At 45.7% G+C, this 25,770-nt stretch overlaps 1 protein-coding gene across 1 annotated transcript; it reads left to right on the forward strand.

Moving 5' to 3' along the window:
* The first annotated feature begins 988 nt into the window (after nt 1-988).
* Nucleotides 989-21,892, forward strand: LOC147102687 (dynein beta chain, ciliary-like). Its single transcript, XM_085963407.1, has 6 exons — nt 989-1,900; nt 3,466-3,707; nt 7,006-7,141; nt 17,675-17,871; nt 18,547-18,971; nt 21,561-21,892. The coding sequence occupies exons 1-6, from the start codon at nt 1,444-1,446 to the stop codon at nt 21,871-21,873; spliced, it is 1,770 nt and encodes a 589-aa protein (XP_085819533.1). The 5' UTR covers nt 989-1,443; the 3' UTR covers nt 21,874-21,892.
* The last annotated feature ends 3,878 nt before the right edge of the window (nt 21,893-25,770 follow it).

Consider the following 25,770-nt stretch of genomic DNA (forward strand, 5'->3'; position numbering starts at 1 on the left):
TTATCAGTCAGAGTGTAAGAGTGCCCAGGGTCTGGGGTTGGCTCACCTTTTGGAGCAGTGGGCTAGATTTGAATTAAATCGCATTTGAGTGGGGCAGAATCATGATTAAATGCTACACCCAACTGTCAGTCTATTTTTCATTTGTTGCAAATCTTGGGCCGTGCCATTTATGTCCTTCACATACGTCTCTCTCTCTCCATCTTTTCTCCCTGTCTGTCTCCTCATTCTCTCACTCTCTTTCTCTCTCGTTGCTTCTCTTTCTGCCCACCTTCACATCTCTCCCTCTTTCTCACGGCTCTCTCACTTTCCTTTTTACTTCTCTCTCCTATTTGTCTCTGCATTTGTGGATGTAAAGGGACAACGGCATCAAGATTTGGGCCAGCTGGCAGCAGCAACATAAGGACTCAGGTGGAGACATGGGTGGGGGCAGCGCTAGGTTTCGGGTGGGCTGGGAGAGGCCTCAATATTGCGACTCGGGGAGCAGATGAGTTGGAGGCACCAGCATAGGTACGTAGGCAGGAGCATTCACCAACTGGCCCGCGGGCTTAATCCTGCCTGGTTCACCATTTTATCTGACCTGCGGATCTCTGCCTAACTGATACCTCCTGCGCAGTGCCCCAGGTAAGCGAGGAGATGTGAGCAGCATTAATAGAAATTGCTCACCGTTGGGGGTGGGGGGGGGAGGGGAACACCAGGAAAAACAACTCATCTGCTGGTGGGATTGTGGGAATGAAAAAAAGCACACATCAAACAGCCAGCTGTCTTAGTAGGAGCGCAGCGAGCTTACACATAGCTCCCCCTCCTAGTCCTCCTCCAGCCAGACCCTGCCTCAGGAATCCGCCGTACTGCAGGACTACCGGGAGGGAAGAGTGGTGCAGCTGGGACTGAGGGCCACATGCCATCTTGCTAAGTAAGCCCGTCCTGCTGTTCGAATCTGTTTTTGAAATTCCCATGACTGAGCCAACAGATGTTGCTTCTGCCCGTGTGTTCATGGGGGCTGAACGCTCTTTTATTATTGTGCTCACCTCACTTAGCTGTGGCACTGTGCTGGAGTGTTCACTCAGGCAAAGCTCTGCTACCTGGATAACATTGGGCAGGGAAAGTTGACGTCCTGGTTGACTGGGCGTTTCAAATTTCTCCTCACTCCTGAACAGAAGACGCCTGCACTGTACTTATCACTTACCGCCTCCCAAAAACTCACCACTGAATTCGTGGGTGTAAACCTAAGTTCTGCTATTATGTGACACAGTGCTGCACTCTACCACCCTCTGGGTACTGTTTCAGTTCCATGTGGGTCTTCTGTTTTTGTGCCAACAGCTTGTGTCAGTGCGGGACAATTGTTTGTCGGTGTCTGTGATGTGTGACAACTGTCCCAAATGAGGACTGACAATTTATAATATAACTGCAGCAATTGGCAGGGAATTATGAGCAGGTTTAATCTCCATGATAGGTTTGAGTTTGAAGCTGTGCCAGACTAATGTAAAAGTATTATTATTTTGCATTGATTTAAACTATATGGTCTTCATCAACATGCTCCTATTTCAAATTGAACTCTCCAGGAAGAAAAGTGAGAGAAAAATAAGTATTTGCCAGTCATGTGCTTTATCTTTCCCTTCCATCTCGACTGTTCTGTGCAATTTACAGCTGGTCTCGGTGTTACGAGAGGTTAGCTACTTAGAGGCACGTCATACGGAAAAGATTCCCGATACCGCAGCTGAAATCTACGCCTCAAAAGAATCCTACCGACAATATGTGGCTACCTTGGAGCTGACCGCTAACTGGTACAACAAGGTCCTAAAGTCTGTCCTGGGGGTGGAGTTTCCTCTCATAGTGGGGCAAGTACAACAGATTGACTCCAAAATAAAGGAGGCAGAAGAGTCACTGAACTGGAAGAATGAAGGTAATAAATTAATTTGCACTTAACTTAAAATGTAGAGTGGATGTCATGAAAGGACCGGTGTTGTGAATGAACCACAAGCTCCGCTGAATCAAACGTGCTGTTGCACTGGGAAAATATTGGCCCGCAATTTGCGATCGGGATGTCGGTGAACTGGCAGCGTTCGCCGTCATTCCGCCTTTGAAACTGACCGCACCTTCGGGATTTGGCGCAGGCACAGCTGGAAATCCCAAAGTTGCGGTCTGTCATTGACGGCTCCGAAACAGGCTGCGCTGTGACCACCCACCACCCACCAACAGAGCCGGCAATCTGTTTAATCACCGAAATCATTGAAACCGACAAAAGCTTCGGCACTTCCGCAATAATTACGCTGTTAAATTCCCCACTAAAATTTAGACCCAAAGGGATTCGGTGTAACTGGGGTTTGAACAATGTATTGACTGTTAAACAAATGTTAAGAACGTAGAAAACTCATTAAAATTTTGTGCCGTGTGAAATTTGTCCATTTTAATAAAAATTACATTTTTAAAGAAACTTCTTTTATAAAAAAAAAAAAAAAGTTTTTTACATTTTTTTTTAGTTTGTCCATCTTTATTTCAGGTTTGCCTTTTCCCCCATGTGAGAGCCCCAATCTTTGATTTGCTTTCCCTAACATTTTTAAAAAGTTAGAATTTTAAGAGCTTACTCACTTCCTTGTTCGCTGTCTGCGAGAATTCTGGCTTTTGATTGGCTGCTTAGACTGCCCATTGACATCACGGCAGTTCGCACAAGGGAATCCCCATTAACTTCCGTTAATTTGAATTGAAGGTCGGAAAACCTGAAGTTCTCGACACAGGGATCGCGAGATCTTTATGTGAAGCTTACTTCGGGGCCAGCAGCGGACTCCTTTGCTTCGCCGCTGACCGCAAATTCTGGGCCAATTGCTTTTAAATATGTTTGAAATGTCAAATGCTGTACCCTTAAAAAGGAAAATGATTTGTTGCTGTTGGGGAAGGAAGGATTGAGAATTTTTAAGCCAATTTTAACTTCTCCCAGGAAGGAGAACTTCCAGGAAAATAGTTTGATTAAGCGGAAAACCTTACGGAATGCCAAGCTTTTTGGGGAGTTTCCAGTGTCGGGTTTTATGAGCAGTTGTTTATGGCAGGAGTAAATTCTTGTCTTTCTTGCACTGTTTCCTCTGACAGTATTAGGGCCCCAGTCACGAGGTTTCTGCTGCTCTGTTGAAAAGTCATTCAATTTACATTTCTTCCAAGAGATGACATTTTCCTTTTCAAACCTCTAACAAGCTTGTGTTGTTTATTCAGTGTACTGAGATGGCATTCCTTTAAGATTAACAACCACTTCAGTGAAATTGATCAGAAACTCACCAGAGCTTGACTGTAGCATGTTAAGACATTAACAATGAATTATAATAACAGGGGGAAAAATCCTAGTGGAGTGGAATAGTAATTAACAAGCTAATAGAAGAAAATCTAGATAAATTGAGGCTTATCACTGAACAAACCTAATAAATAATAACGTGTCAGAATCTCCCTCTGCTTAATACATTCTTGTTACTATTTTGTAAGGCATCTGGGATTATATACAAACAGTCCGGGATATGGTCCGTGACTTGGAGTGCCGAATGCAGAAAGCAAAAGACAATGTGGGTGCAATGCTGAATATTATGAAGACATGGGTATCTCCTGTTTTTGAAAGGAAGGAAGGGAAAAAGGATGCCCTTCTCAATCTGGATGACTGGAATGAAAGGCTTGAGAAACGCTACAGTTTTATTAAGCAAACGGGCGAAAAGATCCACTCATTGATGAAGGTATGGTGAGATCAGAACTATGAGGGAGCATTCAATGGAATGCAGAACTACCCAGCCAAGGCGCTGGACTGTTTAGTCTTATTTTATGTCTTGCTGTTAATATTTTACTGACTCCCTCACACCATTCTTTACATAAAAATATAATGCCAAGTAAATTCCCACGAGATGGTAGGTAAAGTGTTTGGCGTTCGAATCCCACCATAGTCTGAATAATCTGAATACTGAATAAAATTAAAATTTGCTTAGGTAATATCTTCATACAGTAAAACATAACCCAGAACCATTCAAAACTGTTTCCTTTTTTAAAAAGTGCCTGGTATATTTAAGTGATCAATTTTGGGTCCTTCCAGTTTTTTGTTCTGATTCTGCTGTACTCCCCATCCCAGTTGGTCTGATTAGTTACTAGCTGGTTGATGCTGAGTGAAGATCTACTCCTCTTTCTGCTCATATCTAGCATTCAAAATTGCCCCAAAATTTGCTTGAGAATCATCTTAAAGGAACCGAGGATCTTGCCGAAATGTTCGCCATCCCGTAAGTGGCTAGAAATCTGTAGGGAGATCAGGAGAGCGGAGAGCCTAAAGAAAAGGCGGAAGAGATAAAAAGAGGAAATGCAGCACCAGAGAACTACAGCGACCAGCATACCTCAGATAGGCTGGCAGACATGTACTCTCTCTAAAGGGATATCCCACTTACTTATGTCCAGAGAACTTAGGTGCAGATTGGTAACAGCCAAGGCAAAGCCACCGCCCTCAAGTGTGCACAGTCTTACCAGTGATGCCCACATCCCAAGAATGAATTAAAAAAACGGAGAGAAGAATCCCCGCATTTAATGACAAATTTGGCACTTAATCCCATTAATGAGGCTGGCTGGCTGACTAGTCATTAAAAGTGCCCTGGATTACCGATTCTTCAATCTTCGGGCTTGACATCTTGGAGCCACTCAACGGTGGCATAGTGGTTAGCACTGCTGCCTCACAGCGCCAGGGACCCGGGTTCGAATCCGGCCTCGGGCGACTGTCTGTGTGGAGTTTGCACATTCTCCCCGTGTTCGCGTGGGTTTCCTCCGGGTGCTCCGGTTTCCTCCCACAGTCCAAAGATGTGCGGGTTAGGTTGATTGGCTATGATAAATTGACCCTTAGTGTTAGGGGGGTTAAATACGTGGGGTTACGGGGATAGGGTGGGATATGTGTTGGTGATGGGGATCGGGTGGGATATGTGTCGGTGCAGGCTCGATGGGCCGAAATGGCCTCTATCTGCACTGTGGGGTTTCTGTGATTTCTGTGAACCCCAAAGGTCCTCAAACAAAGCCTTCTGACCAACTAAGTGGAAACAGGAAAGTAGCAAGAAAAACCATTTAGAACTAGCCTCAAAACGCTGCTACAAACCTAATCGTGAAAGGCTCTTTAAATGTATTTCTGTAACCAGCGATGGGCGCCCATTGTATCTGGATGGGTAGGTGACTGAACCCCATATCGATGTAAACACAGGGAAATTGTGTGGAAATCTTAATTTTATCGCTGGGTCTAACTTTCACATAATTAACTGAAAACTGATGGGCCTTACTGGTGCCAGTACAAAACCTGTCCAAAAAATTAAATGGGTGCTAAATGGGAGAAAATCTTACATAGAATGTACAACACAAAAACAGGCCATTCGGCCCAACTGGTCTATGCTGGTGTTGCTGCTCCACACGGGCCTCCTCACACCTTACTTTATCTTACCTTATCAACATATCCTTCTGTTCCTTTCTCCCTCATGTAGTCAACCCTTCCATGAATCTACGCTATTCATTTCAACCACTCCGTGTGGCAGTGAGTTCCACATTCTCACCACCTGGCACAATGGATCTCTTGCCCATTTTTCTGATCGATCATGCCCATTAATAACTGATAATCTTGTGATAACTGAAGCGAATGCTCTCCTGGCCTGAGATTGTAGATCTGCTTTTGTTGTGTTTGGGCCTTCAGAAATTATAAAGTTCAGCAGATCATTAAAAATGATGCCTCACACAGAAGATTCTCGAGATTGGATTTCCCTCCAGGATGGTCCACTGCTGGAGGATGAGGGTTGGGACTTCTGACTGCTGGCCTGACCCTGCTGTGACCCTGATCCAGGTACCTGGGTCAGGGCTGTTTAAGCATGCATGGTGAGCTCCCAGTGGGATACCAGCCACTGGGAGTGAGGAAGAAGGCAGGGGTGCTTCAGCAGGAAAGGACGAGCATTGTTTAAAGGAGGCAGAAGCGCCCCGAAGATCTGTTGACAAGTTTAATGTTGGGCTAAGCTGAGACTTAAAGGGAAGATTTTGAACCAGAGGAGAGGGAAGTCCTGCAGATTCCGACAGCTGAACTGCTGAGGAATCTGCAGGAATACCAGCCTATATTTTCTTACTGAGCTGGTTGTTCTGTACAATGAAAGTATATACTTTAGCATAACAACAGTACATCCAGCAATGGCAATGGATTCCAAAATGGATTAAACTGTATACTTATAAGAACATAAGAAATAGGAGCAGGATTAGGCCATTTGGCCCTTCGAGCCTGCTCTGCCATTCAATAAGATCATGGCTGATCTTCTACCTCCTCTCCACTTTCCTGAACTATCCCCATATCCCATGATTCCCTTAATATTCAAAAATCTTTCAATCTCTGTCTTGAATATACTCAACGACTGAGCCTCCACAGCCCTCTGGGGTAGAGAATTCCAAAGATTCACCACCCTCTGAGTGAAGACATTTCTCCTCATCTCAGTCCTAAATGGCCAACCCCTTATTCTGAGACTGTGACCCCTGGTTCTAGACTCCCCAGCCAGGGGAAACATCCTCCCCTGCATCTACCCTGTCAAGCCCTGTAAGAATTTTGTATGTTTCAATGAGATCACCTCTCATTCTTCTAAACTCCAGAGAATATAGGCCTAGTCTACTCAATTTCTCCTCATAGTACAATCCCCCCCCATCCCAGGAATCAGTCTGGTGAACCTTCACTGCACTCCCTCAATGGCAAGTATATCATTCCTTAGGTAAGGAGACCAAAACTGTACACAATACTCCAGGTGTGGTCTCACCAGGGCCCGATATAATTGCAGCAAGACGTTTCCACTCTTATACTCAAATCCTCTTGTAATAAAGGCCAGAATTATTATTGCCAGGATTAATATTTTTTGTTGGTTGTTTCATTTTTGAAAGACGGATTTTAGGATATTTCAAATTGTACTAACAGATTTACTCCTATTAAATGCATGAAGTAATACAATTTGCCTTATTATTTATGACTAATATTGCAACATTTTTATAATTCACCAGGAAAATCTGAGTCTGTTCCAAGCAGATGAAACTTCGAATGTCTGGAAGGCATATGTTGACTATGTTGATGAAATGGTCATTGACGGTTTCTTCAATGCTACTGAATCTTCTCTGAATTACCTTGTAGACAATGCTGGTAAGAGTAACATACAAAGAATGGTCAATTTGTTTAGTTTTTAAAAGCATAGGTTCCATTATTGTCTTTGTTAGTCCCTTCTTTTCTACTCTATTCCTTCCCTATTCTTCCAAAGATATTGGCCCAGAATTTGCTGGAGCGGGGCAGCTCGTGGCGTGTCCTGTTTGTTAGATTTTTTTCCCCTCACCCTTCAGCTTGAAAAATGTTTGCACCACAAAATGTTGGAAGTGCGAGTTGGTAACGGAGCAGTGAGGTCAATGCGACATCTGGGACATTGGTGAACAAAGGGACCAACAGGCTATCTCCTTAACCAATGAGATTTAAGGATAGAGAAAGAATGACGAAGAACGAAGCAGGGTGAATTAGAGTCAAATTAGGTACAGTAAAAGAAATAAAGAGATGGAAAGATTGGATTAAGAGAGAGAGAAAAAATAAACAAAGGAAAAGTAAGAAAAAAATAATAAAATACATAATTTAAAATTTTAAAAACCTCCAAGAACAATTTACTACCTGTAGGAGTGAGACTCTACAGTTTCAATTGTTCCCTTTCTGGGCTGAAGACATTGTGTGGCATAAATCTCACAATTAAAAGGGTCCTTACATCGTTAAGTACTAGCTCTAACTTTCTGCGGCGAGTTTAATTCATTTTAACGGAGTAAATGCGGCAATTTCTTGAAACTTACGGGGTGGTTGATGACGAGATGCTGTTTTCATGAGGCTAACGGCGGAGCGACACAAACCATCCAGCAGCTTGTGGCGATTCGCAACTCACGGAGTACCTCTTCCTCGCAAATTGCTGGGTTATTTACACACTAATAGTGGCATGCACATTAAACTCGCCGTTATTTTGGCAAGAAATTCTGGCCCATTGTTTCTTGCTGGGAGATGTTTCCACAGGAGCTGACATTCCCTCTGGTACCTCACCCAACCAGCTGTTGTTCATGTATATTACAGATAGAGTGTTTGTCCTCATGCTGCTGGTACCTAGTGAAGCCGTGGTTATGCCTAACAGATTCCAGGTGACTCACTTAGCTGGGGATTATTTTCCTGATCTGCAAACATGCTTCCCCAGTCTCCTTGTAAGATTTGCCTTAGGCAACATTGTCTGGGTTTTGATACGCTGCTGATTGATTCATGTTATTTTTAATGAATATACAAGGCATAAATGATTTCTTAGTTGGGCTGTTCAGTTGCAGTCATATTCAAGTTATCACTGATATAGTAGTTTTTGTACTAGTTGGATTTGGAGAAGCATTCAGTTATTACTTCCAGTGCAGGCTGCACAAGGATTATTTGAGAGAACTTTTATCAAGCTGTCATGGTAGCTTTGAGATCCAGCAGGGTGTACAGGGTCCCTAAAAGTGTCAGCTGTGGCTCAGTTGGTAGCACTCTCGCCTCTGAGTCAGAAGGTCGTAGTTCAAGTCCCACTGCAAAGACTTGAGTACAAAAATCTAGGCTGACACTCCAGAGCAGTACTGAGGGAGTGCTACACTATCAGAGGTGCCGTCTTTCGGATGAGACGTTAAACCAAGGCCCTGTCTGCTCTCTCAGGTGGACGTAAAAGATCCCATGGCACTATTTTGAAGAAGAGCAGGGGAGTTATCCCCGGTGTCCTGGCCAATATTTATCCCTCAATCAATATCACGAAAACAGATTATCTGGTCATTATCACATTGCTGTTTGTGGGACCTTGCTGTGCACAAATTGGCTGTCGCGTTTCCTACATTACATCAGTGACTACACTCCAAAAGTACTTCATTGGCTGTAAAGCGCTTTGAGACGTCCGGTGGTCGTGAAAGGCGCTATATAAATGTAAGTCTTTCTTTATTTCACCAGTACTTCATTGGCTGTAAAGCGCTTTGGGATGTCCTGAGGTCGTGAAAGGCGCTATATAAATGCAAGTCTTTCTTTCAGTCTTAAAGGAGCTTCTATTTACTGAGCTGGCTGCATATTCACTGATCAGGTGTTATAAGTGCGAACTGAGTAAGGGAACTCTACCATCCAGGGAAAAGTCTCAGCACTTTCAGAAATAAATCCACACAACTACACATGGGGAGAGAAGATGAACTCCAGAGATCCTTAAAATCCAAATGGTTTCTTATTGGGTGAATCTTGCACACACTAACTACTTAGATCCATTCAGTCATGGCACAGATTCCTTCCATAGCTAAGAAACAGACTTGAACCACAATAGATTACTTCATAAATGTGCACAACTCACTAGCCCTTGTTTGGACAGGACAAAAACCTTTCACCAATCCTAGGTAGTTGTTTTTGGAAACAACTTTTCAGTTAAACCCAATACCAAACTAAAATCTGGCAAATTGAGTAGTAACACTTATCTCTTTATAGAATTATCCCAGGAATAATCAGAGCCCATTTTACTTGAACAGTTGCCAATGTGGGGCGAGTCCTCTTCAAGGTCATCGAAAAGATAATTTACTGGAGCAGTTTATATGCTTTTAAGAAATATTATCTTCACCTGACAGCTGAAGACGTTGAATACTCCAAGGTGCCAGAAAGATGTAGGTCCTCCAAAAGTTTTTGTAGCACTTGTACACTCCTGCTTATGCATGGAAAAGTATTCAATTACATACTGTGGGTATGTCCTTTCTTTACTCTATAAAGGAATGCTCAAAGCTCTCTTTTAGCCTCTCTCATGTTTCCCTTTCCAACTTGGAGCTGTTTTACTGTAGCTATTTCAATATCTTTGCTGTTACTTGTGATTTTACTGTTGTCTTCTCTGGCCAAAGAACAGAGGCCATACTTTAGAACATATCTTCTGACGCCTGTTATGTTCATTAATAAATAGACATTCTTATTATGAACACAGCTAGCTTTTGCTAGTTACTTTTATTGAGCACATGTGGACTTGTACAGCATCTTGTAGAGGCTTCCATCTTGACTGCTGCCTTGTGGGTAGCCTAGTGCCTCATGGGTAATGTAGTCTTAATATATATACAGCTGGGTAGTGTAGTCTTATATACAGCTCTACGGCTCCACCTAGTGTCCACTATAGAATGACATGTTATTGATCACTACAACGCCCTCCGCCACTTTAACAGTTTCCAGTTTCCTTGACCCAACTGCCTCCTTTTCACTATGGACGTACAATCCCTCTACACCTCCATCCCCCACCAGGATGGCCTGAGGGTGCTCTGCTTCTTCCTTGAACAGAGGCCCAACCAGTCCCCATCCACCACCACCCTCCTCTGCCTGGCTGAACTTGTTCTCACATTGAACAACTTCTCCTTTGACTCCACTCACTTCCTCCAAATCAAAGGTGTTGTTATGGGAACCCGCATGGGTCCTAGCTATGCCTGCCTTTTTGTGGGATATGTGGAACACTCTTTGTTCCAGTCCTACTCGGGTCCCCTCCCTCACCTCTTTTTCCGGTACATTGATGACTGTATCGGTGCCGTTTCCTGCTCTCGCCCTGAACTAGATGATTTCCTTCACTTTGCTTCCAATTTCCACCCTTCCCTCACCTTCACATGGTCCAATCTCTGACTCTTCCCTTCCCTTCCTCGACTTCTCCGTCTCCATCTCTGGGGATAGGTTATTGACAAACATTCACTACAAGCCCACTGACTCCCACAGCTACCTGGACTACACTTCCTCCCACCCCGCCTCCTGTAAGGACTCTATTCCATTCTTCCAGTTTCTCCGTCTCCGCCGCATCTGCTCTGATGATGCCGCCTTCCATACCAGTGCTTCCGACATGTCTTCCTTTTTCCTCAACCAAGGATTCCCCTCTACAATGGTTGACACGGCCCTTGACCGTGTCCATTCTATCTCCTGCACCACTGCCCTCACCCCTGCCCCTCCCTCTCGGAACCACGACAGAGTTCCCCTTGTCCTCACCTTTCACCCCACCAGCCTCCACATTCAACGGATCATCCTCCGTCATTTCCGCCACCTCCAGCGTGATCCCACCACCAAACGCATCTGTAGTGTCTGTGTATAATAAGACACAGACTGCAGGAGAAACGATACAACAGGTATTTACTCAACTTGGCTCACACTGGAACTGCCTGTACAGATTACTACTCAGTGCTATATACAGGTGTGGTCACTGCCGGTACTACAGTATATATGAGCTGTAAAAAGTAGTTCCTCCCTTAAAGGTATATACATTACAATTCCTCCCCTTTTAGATTAACAGTACCATAACACTCATTTAACAATTAAATATCAAACTAATTACAATTAACACTTTTAACATGCAACATTAGCTGAAAATAGTCTATTTATATATTCAGTCTTTGGGGAGGCTTCCTGATCCTTTCTGGATAGCGCCTTTCCCGAATGTCTTGCTCTTGGTGCGGAGGCGATTCTGGCCCCCTGTCGTCGGTTGGTTCATCAGCTTCCGATGCTACTGTTTCTGGGGTAGATGTGACCTGTACGTCGGGTTCATCACCAGGTACGTATGGGCGAGGCATGGGGTTGGCTTGTTCCTGTGACTCTAGGATCTGGTCAGCATGGCGTCTCACGATGCTCTCCCCAACGTCCACTGTGTACATTAGTGGGCCCTGCCGTGTGCATATCGTTCCTGGCTGCAATTTTTCTGTTCGGTAGTCGCGGGCCAAGACTGGTTGCCCTACATTGAAGCTCCTTGTTGGCTTCTCATGGATGTGCTGGAATTGCTTACTCTCAACATCTCTTCGTACATTTGGCCTGAGCAAATCCAGGCGAGATCTTAACCTTCGGTTAAAGAACATCATGGCTGGGGCCTGGTTGGTGACTGCATGTGTTGCATTCCGGTAGGCGAACAGGAAATTGTCCACCTTGTGCTGCAGCGGAATGTTGTCATTGTACATAGCCTTTATTGCCTTCTTAAAGGTTTGTACGAACCTCTCAGCCAATCCATTTGTGGCTGGATGATACGGGGTGGATGTGTAATGCCTTACCCCATTCTTTTTCAAGAACCTCCGGAACTCTTCGGACACAAACTGTGGTCCGTTGTCGGAGCAAATCTGTTCTGGCAAGCCATTCCTGGCAAAAATGGTCCGTAGGACTGCAATAGTTTTCTCCGTGGTGGTGGAGGACATTTTGATGACCTCAGGCCATTTCGAGTGCGCATCCACGGCTATTAAAAACATTGAGTCCATGAATGGACCAGCAAAATCAATATGCACCCGTTGCCATGGAGATGAGGGCCACTCCCATGGGTGTAGAGGGGCCTGTGGTGGTGCATTTTGGACTCTCTGGCATCCTGAGCAGCTCTTGGTCAGGTCCTCGATTTGTTTATCGATTCCCGGCCACCACACACAAGCCCTGGCTAGGCTTTTCATTTTTACCCCTCCCAGATGACCCTCATGAAGCTCATTGAGCATTCTATCCCTTAACTTGGGTGGAATTACCACTCGGGATCCACACATCAAGGTCCCCCGGCACACTGACAGCTGTTCTCTCCTCTCCTTGTTGAGAATGCTGGCAACAGTGAGTCGCCATGTGCTGGCCATCCCTTCACCGTCAAATCATATACCCGAGACAGTGTCGGGTCATTTTGGGTTTCCTTTTCGATACAAGCGTTAGTTACCGGTACGTATTCAACTATAGTCGAATGGAATATTTCGACAGGATCCACTGCTGGTGCTTCCTCCGCAGTAGGCAGTGGCAGGCGTGATAGCCCATCAGCATTTCCATGCTGTTTCGTGCCCTTATATTCAATCTCATAGTGGTGCGCCCCTAGAAAAAGTGACCATCTTTGTAGTCGTTGCGCAGTCATCACCGGAACGCCCTTCTTCGGATTAAAAATGGAGACAAGAGGCTGGTGATCAGTCAGCAAGGTGAATTTCTGCCCGTGCAGATAGTGATTGAACTTTTTCACTCCCCACACTAGGCTGAGGGCCTCCCTGTCAATCTGGGCGTAGTTACGCTCGGCTGAGGTTAGTGATCGTGACGCAAAGGCTATTGGCCTCTCTGAGCCGTCTGAGAATTTGTGCGACAGCACCGCTCCAATGCCGTAGGGTGACGCATCACATGCCAACCGAATTGGTAATGCCGGGTTGTAATGGGCCAATACCTCTTTCGATGTGATTAGTGTTTTGCTCTTCTGGAAAGCTCGTCTACATTCGTCACTCCACTTCCATGGCACCCCAGTTTGCAGTAAGGTGTTCAGTGGGTGTAGTATTGTAGACAAATTTGGCAAGAACTTATGGTAGTAGTTTACCAGCCCGAGGAACGACCTCAGTTGTGACACATTTTCCGGTGCTGGAGCCTTGACTACTGCCTCAATCTTCTCTGGGGACTTATGTAACCCCTCTTTATCGATAACGTGGCCACCATACGAGATCTGTTTTCTAAAAAACTCGCATTTGGGGCGGTTAGCTCGGAGCCCATATTCCTGCAATCTAGTGAGCACCTGCTCCAGGTTGGCAAGGTGATCACTGTCATTTTCGCCCGTGACCAGGATGTCGTCCAAATAACACTGGGTCCCTGGGATCCCTTGCAGGACTTGTTCCATTGCCCTCTGCCAGATAGCCGGAGCTGATGCTACCCCGAATACCAGCCGATTGTATTGGTAGAGGCCTTTATGGGTGTTGATTGTGAGGTATTTTTTTGATGCTTCTTCTACCTGCATTTGCAGATACGCCTGGGCCAGATCAATCTTAGTGAAGCGTTTCCCTCCAGATAGTGAGGCGAAAATATCTTCAATCCGCGGAAGTGGATATTGTACGGTGTGAAGGACAGGGTTCACTGTTACCTTAAAGTCCCCACAGATGCGAACCTTCCTTGGTTCCCCAGGCGTGCTGCTCAATGACTTTTTCATCACCGGGACGATGGGTGTAGCACACTCGCTCCAGTCTACCTTGGACAGTACACCTGAACGTTCCAGACTCTCCAGCTCTGCTTCGACGGCTGGGCGGATCACATAAGGTTGGCCTTAAAAAAATTTTGGGCTTGCGTTTTCTTCAATTTTAATCGTTGCTGTCATGCCTTTTAGTGTTCCGAGTCCTTGCTGGAACACTTCTTTCATGTCGGTTAGGATCTTTGACAGTCGCCCAGGTGTGACGTCGTCATCTGTTTTGTCAGCCACAGTCAGTGCCTGTATGGAATGCCAATCCAGACTGTCTGCACACTTTGTCTTTGAACCAGCAACCCATTCTGGTCGTGTGTTGTTCTGCCACAGCGATAGCACTTCTCTGTTCCATATGACATTTCGTTTGTGCCATATTCTTGCGGTCTCTGTTGTATCTCTGCAGCGCCCCGTGCTGCTGCTTCATATGATACCGCAATGCTAAAAGCCTTTTCCAGCGTAAGGTCCTTTTCAGATAAAAGCCGTTTCTGGGTTCCTTCACTTTGAAGCCCACACACAAACTTGTCCCTTAAGGTATCTGCCAGTCCCACTCCAAACTGGCAGTGTTTCGATAGTTTGCGCAGTTCTGTTAAATAATCAGCATTGCTTTCATCCTAATGCTGGTTCCATTTGTGAAACTTGAATCTTTCTGCTATCAGCAGCGGTGTGGGCTTTAAATGTTCCTGTAGTATCGTTACTATGTCTTCAAAACTCTTTTCCATTGGCTTCGTTGGGGTTACTAGATTTTGTAATAAACCATACCTCTTTGCACCCATTAAATTTAACAATACCGACGCTTTCTTGTCATCTGACACCTCATTTGCCTTGCAGTACACCTCTATTCGTTCGACATATGTAGTCCAATCTTCAACTTCATTGTCAAATGCAGTGATACTGCCGCTCTTCGGCATTTTGGGTGTGGTTTAAAATGGCATCTCCCGCGCTTTCCTTCCTCCCCCGTTGCTGCCAACGTCGCTCTCGGCGGTCCTCATGGCAATGGCGGCGCCTCGCGGGTTTCTGTGCATCTCTCTCTCCCTGTCTTCGATGCTGCTCGGCCCCTGAACACCGGCTGCGCCCTGTGCGCTCTGCCCTCTCTCTCTCTCCCCCGTCGACGCTGCTCGGCCCTTTGCTGTGCCGCTCGGTCGGGCTCTAGTCCGCCGCTGTCCGGGAAGGGTCTGCGCATTACCCGTTGCCAACCCGTTTCGCTGGACCACCTCGACTGGAAAGCCAAGCCTGGCTCTCGACAGTCTCCCCCGCAATACGCGAGTCTCTGCTGGATGACTGGGCGGTTGCCCGTGGTCGACGCCCGAGTCTCTGGCCTTGACCTCCAATCCACTGATCTCCAGGAACGAATCCCTGGGAGGTGATGCAGAGTTGCAGGTAGGTTCGAACTTGCCTCGTCGCCAATGTAGTGTCTGTGTATAATAAGACACAGACTGCAGGAGAAACGATACAACAGGTGTTTACTCAGCTTGGCTCAGAGTGGAACTGCCTGTACAGATTATTACTCAGTGCTATATACAGGTGTAGTCACTGCCGGTACTACAGTATACATGAGCTGTAAAACGTAGTTCCTCCCTTTAAAGGTATATACATTACAGCATCTTCCCCTCAACTCCCCTTTCAGCATTCCGTAGGGACTGCTCCCTCCGTGACACCCTAGTCCACTCCTCTATCACCCCCAACACTCCTTCCCCTTCGCCCGGCACCTTCCCGTGCAAGCGCAGGAGATGCAGCACATGCCCTTATACCACCCCCCTTCCCACTGTCCAGGGCCCTAAACAACCCTTCCAGGTGAAACAGCAATTTACTTGTACTTCTTGCAATTTAGTATACTGTATTCGCTGCTCACTGTGGTCTGCTCTACACTGGGGGACCAAATGCAGATTGGGTGACTGCTTTGCGGAACACCTCCGTTCAGTCCGTAAGGGGGACCCCGAGCTTCCGGTCACCTGTCACTTTAATTCTCCGCTCCACTCCCACTCAGGCCTCACCGTCCTCGGCCTCTTGCATTGTTCCACGGAAGCTCAACGTAAGCTCGAGGAACAGCAGCTCATCTTTCGATTAGGCACTTTACAGCCTTCTGGACTCAACATAGAGTTCAACAATTTCAGATCATAACCTCGGCCCCTATCATATATATATTTTTTATCCACACTCTTTGTCTGTCTTTTTTTTCTTCTCTCCCACGTAGCAGCTGTCTTTCATTCTGCCCGTGCAATTCACACTTCATTTAGAGCCACCCTTTGTTTCTTAGCCTGTCCCATTACCATCTCCTATTGCCTTGAATATCTCTTAATGGGGGAGAAATTCGGTGGAGCTGCAAACGGGGCGCCAATCTCGCCTGGGCGCCGGAATTAGCGCAGCGATCGGAGCAGTTGCGACCGCCGGAAATTCAGCTTGAACGCCCCAAGAGAGACACGGGGCGAGGCTCGAGGCGCTCCGCGTCCCTCTTAGGGCGCTGAAACTGAATATCGCAGCGCAACATGCCACAGCGCCACACGCTGCGGCACGGCGCGCTGCGGTACTGCAGGCCTTCCTCCCACTCTTAAGGGGGAGGGGCCTGCACCAGCGCGATTGGAGATCGTGAGTGCCGGCAAAAGAGCCCGGCACCGAGGAGAAGTGCCGGGCTCTCGGAAAACAGCCGGCACTGCCACAGGGGGAGATCAGGAGGCCGGGGACGGAGGTGCTGGCAGGCAGCTGCCGAAAAAAAACAGCCGCCAAGCACCTCCACCTTAATTTGCGCCACTGCCGCCACAGGAAGGCCCCGTGAACCGGGCATGATTTGCGAACGGTGCTACAGAATATCGAGATCGGGGCGGTAACGGAGCACTGCGCACACCGATGACGTCATCGGTGGTGGCGCAGCGCAACAGGCTAACGCCGCCATTAGCGCCCCAGCTAAATAGCGCGGGAGGCGTGGCCAGTGGTGCTAAAGATACTGAGTGCCCTCTTTAGGCGCTAACTGGTGGCTCAGCCCACCGAATTTCTAGGCCAATGTCTCTTAACCTCTCCTGCCTTCTATCCTATCACAGACCTTCCCTTTTGTTCTTTCATCCCCTCCCCCCTTTCCCAGCCCCTACACTTGCTTAAAAATCTGTTCCATTTCCTGCTTTTTTCCAGTTCTGACGAAAGGTCATCGACCTGAAACGTTAACTCTGTTTCTCTCTTCACAGATGCTGCCTGACCTGCTGAGTATCTCCAGCATTTCCTGTTTTTATTTCAGATTTCCAGCATCGGCAGCATTTTCTTTTTGCTTTAGAACAAGGCCTTGTACAGACAAAAGTCAGAGAAGCTCAACTAGCACATGTGGACTGAATTTTCTAAATGTACAGTGTTGCTAGGTAACCTTTTTTTTCCCGCCTTGGAATGATTGAAGTGCCAAAGAATGAGGAAGGTCATGCTTCTGTTAGGCAGTTCGATATTTTGTGATTAGATTTTTTGTTAATGGCTCCTTGCACTCATAATCCTCAAGCTTGCCCTGGATTGTGGGCAGACATCAGTACTCATGCATTGCTTAGTCTGGTATTGAATTGGTGCAATTGGGACAATAGAACATGTGGGATGACCTTTAGCCCATATGAAGGAATGAGGCTACCCTTGAGCTTTCACAGATAGGATGTTCGAAAAGTCTGCTCGTATTCCTTGTGAACTGTCTTAAGCTGCCTATTTTTACTGGTGAATCCCCATTCTCATATCTCCCTCTATTATTCTCCTTTTGTTTTGTTTAGAGCCTAATGCTGGATTTGCACCGCTGTTTGAAGCCCAGTTAGACTTAGTCTCCCCAGACTTGGTCTTCCACCCATCTCTTGAGATAGACACCAGTGACGGCTTCTACGACCTGGTAGATGGACTGATCAACGATGTTTTCAGGATTTCATCCTTGGTGCCCAGGTTGGCAGAACACAGCAGCTTCCCTCACTATCAGGTAAGCTTCTGCACCGAGTACAAGCCCAATATTAGACTGTTAGAGACCAATTGTAAGCTAACTCGACGGGCAGGAAACCCAGGGGATCGGCTGTAACGTCAGTTTTACACCCTGCCCAATATTACTCTCCATTGGGTGGGCTATAAAACCCACATTGCACCCAGTCTCGTCTGCTTCCCGATGGGTGGGTTAGGCTGAAATTGCCCCGAGTAGCTTTAAATCTTGCGGTGTCTAAAAGCAACAGATTCAAGCGATGGAAAATATAATTTTCCACTTGCCCCTCTCCAAATCAGGAAAAAAACTAGAAGAGGGGAATATTAAATAACTTAAGAAGGTGGGATCTTTTTGTGTATTTTAAATAGATGGGCATTGTCTGTAACATTTAATATGCTCCTTTCTTTTTGAGAATGCAGTATAGTAGTGACCGTGTCAAAAATGGGAAGTGAACTTAAACCAGCCTTGATTAGATGCTAGAGGTGAAGATCATCTCTTTCCCCCCCTTAGTGTAGTCAGAAGCAGTTGTGATGATATCTCTGTGATAGACTAAGAATCCATAACTTGGGGATGATGACTTTCATAGCTGCCTTGTTTAACTGCTACATTTGCTATAAGTATTTTGCGTTGGTCGTTCCTTGTGTCTTATTTGTTTGCTGATCCTGAAGACTTTGCTCTCAGGCTGATATAGAAGACATGGCTGACCTCGCAGACATGCGTCAACATCTAATGGACAGCATTCAACACGTGATGGCCAAATGCTGCGATTATCGAAACTCCTTTGACCAGTATGCTTATCTGTGGGTTGATGACCGAAGGGAGTTTATGCGTCAGTTCCTTCTGTACGGGCACGTTCTCACGGCTGAAGAAATTGAGGCTCGTGCAGAAGATGGTGTTCCAGAAAGCCCCCCGACCCTCCAGCAGTACAAGGAACAGGTGGACTCCTATGAAAAGATCTATGATGAGGTGAACCATCTGGAGCCCATCAACATATTTGACAGCTGGATGCGAATTGATGCCAGGCCATTCAAATCTGCCTTGTTGAACATCATCAAGAAGTGGAGCCTTGTGTTCAAACAACACCTGATCGACCATGTAACAAACAGGTAAGACATCTTACTCCTGGTAAAAGCTCTTGAGAATAGGTATAAATAGGCATGCAGCAGGCTTTGAAATCAAACTGACCAATGCATTTTAAAGAATATCTTCTAAGCGTTTAATTCTATTGAAGATTGGAAACCTGAACACCAAATCTACAAGGTGAGTTGCCGGCGTTTATGCTCCACACGAGCCTCCTCCTGTCTTTCCTCATCTAAATCTATCAGTATAACCCTCTATTCCCTTCTCCCTCATATGCTTGTCTAGCCTCCCTTAAATGCATCGATACTATTCGCTTCAACCACTCCCTGTGGTAGCGAGTTCCACGTTCTCACCACTCTCTGGGTAAAGAAGTTCCTTCTGAATTCCCTATTGGATTACTTGGTGACTATCTTATATTGATGGCCTCTAGTTATGCTCTTCCCCACAAGTGGAAACATTCTCTCTCTATCAAAATTTTTCATAATTTTAAAGACCTCTCTTCGGTCACCCCTCAGCCTTTTTTCAAGAGGAAAGAGACCCAGCCTGTTCATTCTTTCCTGATATGTATACCCTCGCATTTCTAGTATCATCCTGGTAAACCTTCTCTGCACCATCTCCAGTGCCTCTATATCCTTTTTATAATATGGCGACCAGAATTGTACGCAGTACTCCAAGTGTGGTCTAACCAAGATTCGATGCAGGTTGAGCATAACTTCCCTATTTTTCAATTCTATCAGTTTACACAGTTCTCCATGTTATTTTATATGTTTTGTATAAAATGTCTACCAAATAGCTTTAATGGTATTCTTCCAAAGGTGCTGTAGTTGAAATTATCATCAATGCATAGAACCTGGTAACCAACAGTTTAATGAAAATGTCTGTTAAGGGAATTTAACACCCAGAAATAATACAGTAAACAGATAGCATCCCACAAAAAAATCATGTTTATAATAAACGTTACGTTGTATGAAACTGAAGACCTGAATCAATGAAACTTTTACAGCAAAGCCATTCACTTGAAATTAACCTGGTTTATTTGAATGTTGTGAACTAATTTTAGGCTTGTCTTACAGTATAATAAATTGAATGAAATATTTAACACACAGAATTAAAAGATAAGCGGGGATCCAACACCCTAATAGGGGTATACTATAGAGCATCAAATAATGGAAGGGAATTGAGGGAAGAAATATATAGGCAAATCTACAAGGCGAGTAGCAGGCACAGAATAATAATCGTGGGAGATTTCAACTACTCCCAAATAAACTGGTAGCAAGAAGTAGCGAAAGGAGAAAAGGGAATCGAGTTTTTACAGTGTATACAGGACTCCTTTCTCACTCAGTACATAAGATCCAATACAAAAAGAATCACTGCTGGATCTTGTAATGGGTAATGAACCAGAACAGATAGGAGAAGTAAGAGTAGGAAAGCATCTCAATAGTAGTGATCGCAACACAGTCAGGTTCAAGATTAGGATCAAGAGTGACATAACAACAACTTGCATTTATATAGTGACATTAACGTAGTAAAATGACCCAAGGCGCTTCACAGGGCCATTATCAACCAATATTTGTCACCGAGCCATGTAAGGGAATATTGGGGGAGATGACCAAAAGCTTAGTCAAAGAGGTAGGTTTTAAGGAGCGTTTTAAAGGAGGAGAGAGAGGTACAGAGGCAGAGAAGTTTAGGAAGGTAATTCCAGAGTTTAGGGCCTCGGCAGCTGAAGGCACGGCCGTCAATGGTGGAGTGATTAAAATCGGGGATGCGCAAGAGGCCAGAATTGGAGGAGCGCAGCTATCTCGGAGGGTTGTAGGGCTGGAGGAAGTTATGGAGATAGGGAGGGGCGAGGCCATGGAGGGATTTGAAAACAAGGGTGCAATTTTTAAAATTGAGGTGTTGCTTAACCGGGAGCCAATGTAGGTCAGTGAGCACAGGGGGGATGGGTGAACGGGACTTGGTGCGAGTCAGGATATGGGCAGCAGAGTTTTAGATGATAAAAGTTTATGGAGAACATAAGTAGGACAAAGACTAAGGTAATAGATCGGAAAAGAGAAAATTATGAGGAAATAAGGGTGGAACTAAAAAAGGTAAACTAGGAGAAAATCTTGAAAAACAAAGAGACAGAAAAGCAATGGAAAATCTTTAAAAGGGTAATCAATAGGGTTCAAGAGAAATGTATTCTACTAAAAGCCAAAAACAAGCAAACTAATTCTGGGGCACCATGGATGAATAAAGAACTAAAGGGATAATTGAATCTAAACAAAAAGACATATAAGGAGTGCTTAGATATTAAAGGAGAGGACAACAGGGAATATGAAGAACTTAGGAGAGAAGTTTAAAAAATCCATCAGGAAGACAAAGAGAAATTAGGAAATCAAATTATCAAGATATATAAAAAGAAATACTGGTGGAGACTGGTGTGGAGTATAAACACCAGCCCAGACTAGTTGGGCCAAGTGACCTGTTTCTGTGCTGTATATTCTATGTAATTCTATGTAAAGTTCAGTGCATCTATTCTTTTTGCTCATGTTGATGGGATAAATTGATGCATTTTTTTTTGTGTTGGCTACATTGTTCACATTTCCCTTCAACTCCTTTCCTCTTGCTCCCTGCAGTCTGGCTGATCTCAAAGCGTTTATCAAAGTAGCAGAAGGAGGTTTTTGTCATAAGGTTGAAGAAGGCAATTTCAATGGCCTGCTTGGTGTAATGGGTCACCTTATGGCTGTGAAGGAGAGACAGGTTACAACTGATGAGATGTTTGAGCCCCTTAAGCAAACAATAGAACTTCTGAAGACCTATGAGCAGGAATTACCCGAAGAAGTACACAAGCAGCTGGAGGTCAGTAGACTATTGGTGTATTCCTTTAATCGTCCTAACCTGCAAGTGGGGCTGGTGGTAATTCCTATACTACTAAAAGAACCCAAATGATCACTGGACTTGAATTAAAAATCGGTTTGAACTGATACAAATCCTGTGATTTAAAAATTTTTGTGTACATACTTGAAATGATCTCTAATAATATTTCCAGACTTGTTCCTAATTTTAGAGTATCCCGTCAAAAAAGATCTCTTTCTGTCATAATGAGTGTGGTATCTTGAGGTGGCCATAGATGGAGACAGACACAGGTTAACTCCGTAACATGGTTTAATCAACACTTTCACATAAAGCTTCTGCCATGAGGCAACAAAAACAAAGAGTACAACAGTACAGACCAGACTTAACTCAGAAGACCAATTGCCACAGCACCACCTGGTGGATCAGGTTACTCATAACCTCCCAGGTTACTACACTCCTCCCCCCTTAAGATTGCCGTATGCAATTCTTAAACAATAACCCTTACTAGGTACTACGTTTTAATTAACCAGTATGCTCTAACCATGGTTAACCCCTGACTAATTTAACAGGTTTGTATAAGTCTTTCTGGTTGCTTGCGAATCCTTTGTGAACGTCTTAATTCCACTTGTGGTGGATTCTCAGATTCACTCGCACTTGAGATTGGAGTAGTCTCTGATGTTGGTTTTACTCTGTCCCGTTGTGGCCTGGCAGTACCAGTGTCCACTGGCACCTTATAAGCCGTGCTGGGTCCTGGAACAGCCTCCTCTACTGCCCTTTGTTCCATCTGAGGCAGTTCCCCCTGCTGCCGGCTGAAAAGCTGATCCACATGCTGACAAACCCCTCGACCATCCCCTAGTAACACGGAGTACGACACAGGTCCTGTAATGTCCTGGATTAGTCCTGGTATCCATTTAGGTCCATAGCCGAAGTTCCGGGTGTACACAGAGTCCCCTATGGCGAAATGGCGAGCTTTAGTATGTTTGTCATGGTACGCTTTTTGGTTTGTTTGTTTTGTCTCACACCCAGATCTCAAAAGCAAGGTTATCAGGTCTAACGTGCACCGCAACTTTCTCCCCATCATCAACTCAGCCGGAGAAAGCCCCGTGGTAGCTTGGGGTGTTATACGATAACTAAACAAGGCTCTATTGAGCTTGGTCTCCAGGGTGTCACCTGAGCTCTTCCTCATGAGCTCCTTAAAAGTCTGCACGGCTTGCTCAGCTTACCCATTTGAGGCTGGGTGATATGGAGCCGAGGTGACATGTGTGATTCCATTCCTTACCATGAATTCTTTGCTCCCTTCACTAACAAAACACTGTGCATTGTCGGATACAATCATTTCTGGAATACCATGCGTGCTGAAGATGTTCCTGAGACAATCCAGTGTGGCATCAGTCGTTGCAGAGCTCACTGGATAAACGTCGATCCACTTTGAGTGAGTGTCTACCAGCACCAAAAACATTTTGCCCATAAAAGGACCCGCATAGTCTGTGAATTCTCCTCCAGGGTTTGCTGGGCCACTCCCAGGGATGGAGCGGTGCCCCGGCAGGTGCTTTCCTCTGTTCCTGACATATAGTGCATGACTTTACCTTTGACTCAATTTCAGCATCCAAGTTAGTCCACCACAGGTAGCTCCTAGCCAGTCCTTTCATTCTAGTCATTCCTGGGTGCGATTGATGCAACTGTTCCATCAAAGTAGAGCGTCCCCGCTCTGGGACTATGATGCATGCTCCCCATAGCACACATCCATCTTGGACACTGAGCTCGTGCTGTCTCTCTCTGTACGGAGCGAACTCCGGTCCCTCACGGTGATCTGGCCAGCCTTTCAACACATACTCACGGACCCTTGACAGAACGGGGTCCTTGGCTGTTCAGCCCTGGATTTGCGCTGAAGTCATCAGGGGACTGATCTCCTGATCCAGCATCAGGACGTGTTCCTCAGGGGAAGTACTGCAAGGAGATTTTGAGAGGGGCAGGCGGCTGAGAGCATCCGCGTTCCCATTTTCCTTGCCAGCTCTGTACGTGATCACATATTCATAGGCTCTTAGTATTACTGCCCATCTCATTATTCTCTGTGATGCCATTTGAGGCACCGCTTTCATCTCATTCAGTAAGCTAATAAGAGGCTTGTGGTCAGTACTGATTACAAACTTCCTCCCATATATGTACTTATGGAATTTCTTTACTCCAAATATAATGGCTAACCCCTCTTTATCAAGCTGTGAATAGTTCTTTTCCGCAGCTGTGAGCGTGCGTGAAACAAACCCGATGGGCCTTTCCGCTCCATCTGGCATGTGGTGGGCCAACACTGCCCCCACTCCATAGGGTGATGCGTCGCAGGACATTATCAGCTCCTTCTTCTCGTCGTAATGCACTAACACCCTGCTGGACTGAAGTAGCTCCTTTGACTGCTGAAACGCTTTCGCTTGCTCTGGCCCCCAACGCCATGGCTCCTCCTTTCTCAGCAGTTTGTGCAGGTATGCCAGCAGCATCGATAAGTTTGGAAGAAACCGGTTATAATAATTCAGGAGCCCTAGATAGGCTTTCAGTTCAGTCACTGAGGTGGGTGCCGGTGCATCCTGCACTGCCCGCACTTTCCCTGGTAATGGATGGAGGCCTGTGGCATCCACCCGATGTCCCAGGAATGTAACTTCCTTCTCCATGAAACTACACTTACTTCATTTCAGGCGTAGCCCCGCCTCTTCCAGCCGCTGTAGCACTTTGTCCAGTGTTTTTACGTGATCCTGATCGTCACTTCCTGTTAGCAGAATATCATCTAAGTACACGGCCACCTTTGGAATGCCCTGCAGAATGCCCTCCATAGTCCGTTGGAATATTGCTGGGCTAGAACTGACACCAAATGGTAACCTGGCATACGTAAACAGCCCCTTGTGCGTGTTCACCGTGACAAACTTTTTTGATTCTTCATCTAGCAATATCTGCTGATACGCATGACTCATGTCCAGCTTGCTGAATCTTTCTCCCCCAGCAAGCGATGTTAACATGTCCTCCATTCTTGGAATGGTGTACTGTTCCAGTGATGATACTCTGTTCACTGTTAACTTATAGTCACCACACACCCTTACGTTACCGTCGGGCTTCAATACCGGGACTATTGGTGCCGCCCAGTCTGAAAATTTCACTGGTTCTATTACTTTGTCCTTTAGCAGGCGATCCAGTTCCGCCTCAACCTTGGGTTTCATTGCAAAAGGTACCGACCTTGGTTTAAAGAAACGAGGCGTGGCATCACTGGCTATATGAACCTTGGCTGTGGCTCCCCTTAAGGTGCCCAGTTCGTCCTTGAACACTAACTCATGCTTCATCAGCACTTCTTGCAGTGCCTCTGTATTGTCCTCCATTTTATTCATTGCCTGCCAGTCCACACTCAACTCACTGATCCACCCTCGCCCTAACAGGTTTGGCCCTGACCCTGCTACCACTACCACCGTAAGCTCTTTGGTGACTCCTTTGTGTTCCACTTGTACTTCGGCCGCCCCCAAAATGTCCACCTTCTGTCCTGTGTAGGTTTTGAGACTAATGGGGCATGTACCTAGCTCTGGTACTTTTGCTTCCCCCCATAGCTTGGCGTACTCAGTCTGCGACATTATGGTTACACTACATCCGGTGTCAATCTCAAACTTTACTTGACCTCCGTTCACTATCAAATACTGAGTGAGAGGGGGTACGTTGGGCCTTGAAGTGTCTATACTGTATATAGTGAAAACCGACTCACTAGACTCTTCCTCCTCTTGTATGTAATTTGCACGCTTTGTGTACTTCTCCCTCCCCCCTTTAGCATACTTTGCCCCTTTAGCACTGCTTCTCTCACTCACTGCCCTTTTACAGACTTAAGTGCCCTATTTTTCCACAATTGTGGCACTTTGCCTTTGCAAACCTGCAGTCCTTTGCATAATGGCTCGTCCCGCCACATCGGTAGCAATCCCCAACCCCGACTGGTGGACTTTTCACGCCAGCTTCCATCTTGAAAACAGC

The sequence above is a fragment of the Somniosus microcephalus genome, chromosome 21 (genome assembly GCF_052327205.1).
Source record: "Somniosus microcephalus isolate GS21.2 chromosome 21, FLI_Smic_1.0, whole genome shotgun sequence".
NCBI lineage: Eukaryota > Metazoa > Chordata > Chondrichthyes > Squaliformes > Somniosidae > Somniosus > Somniosus microcephalus.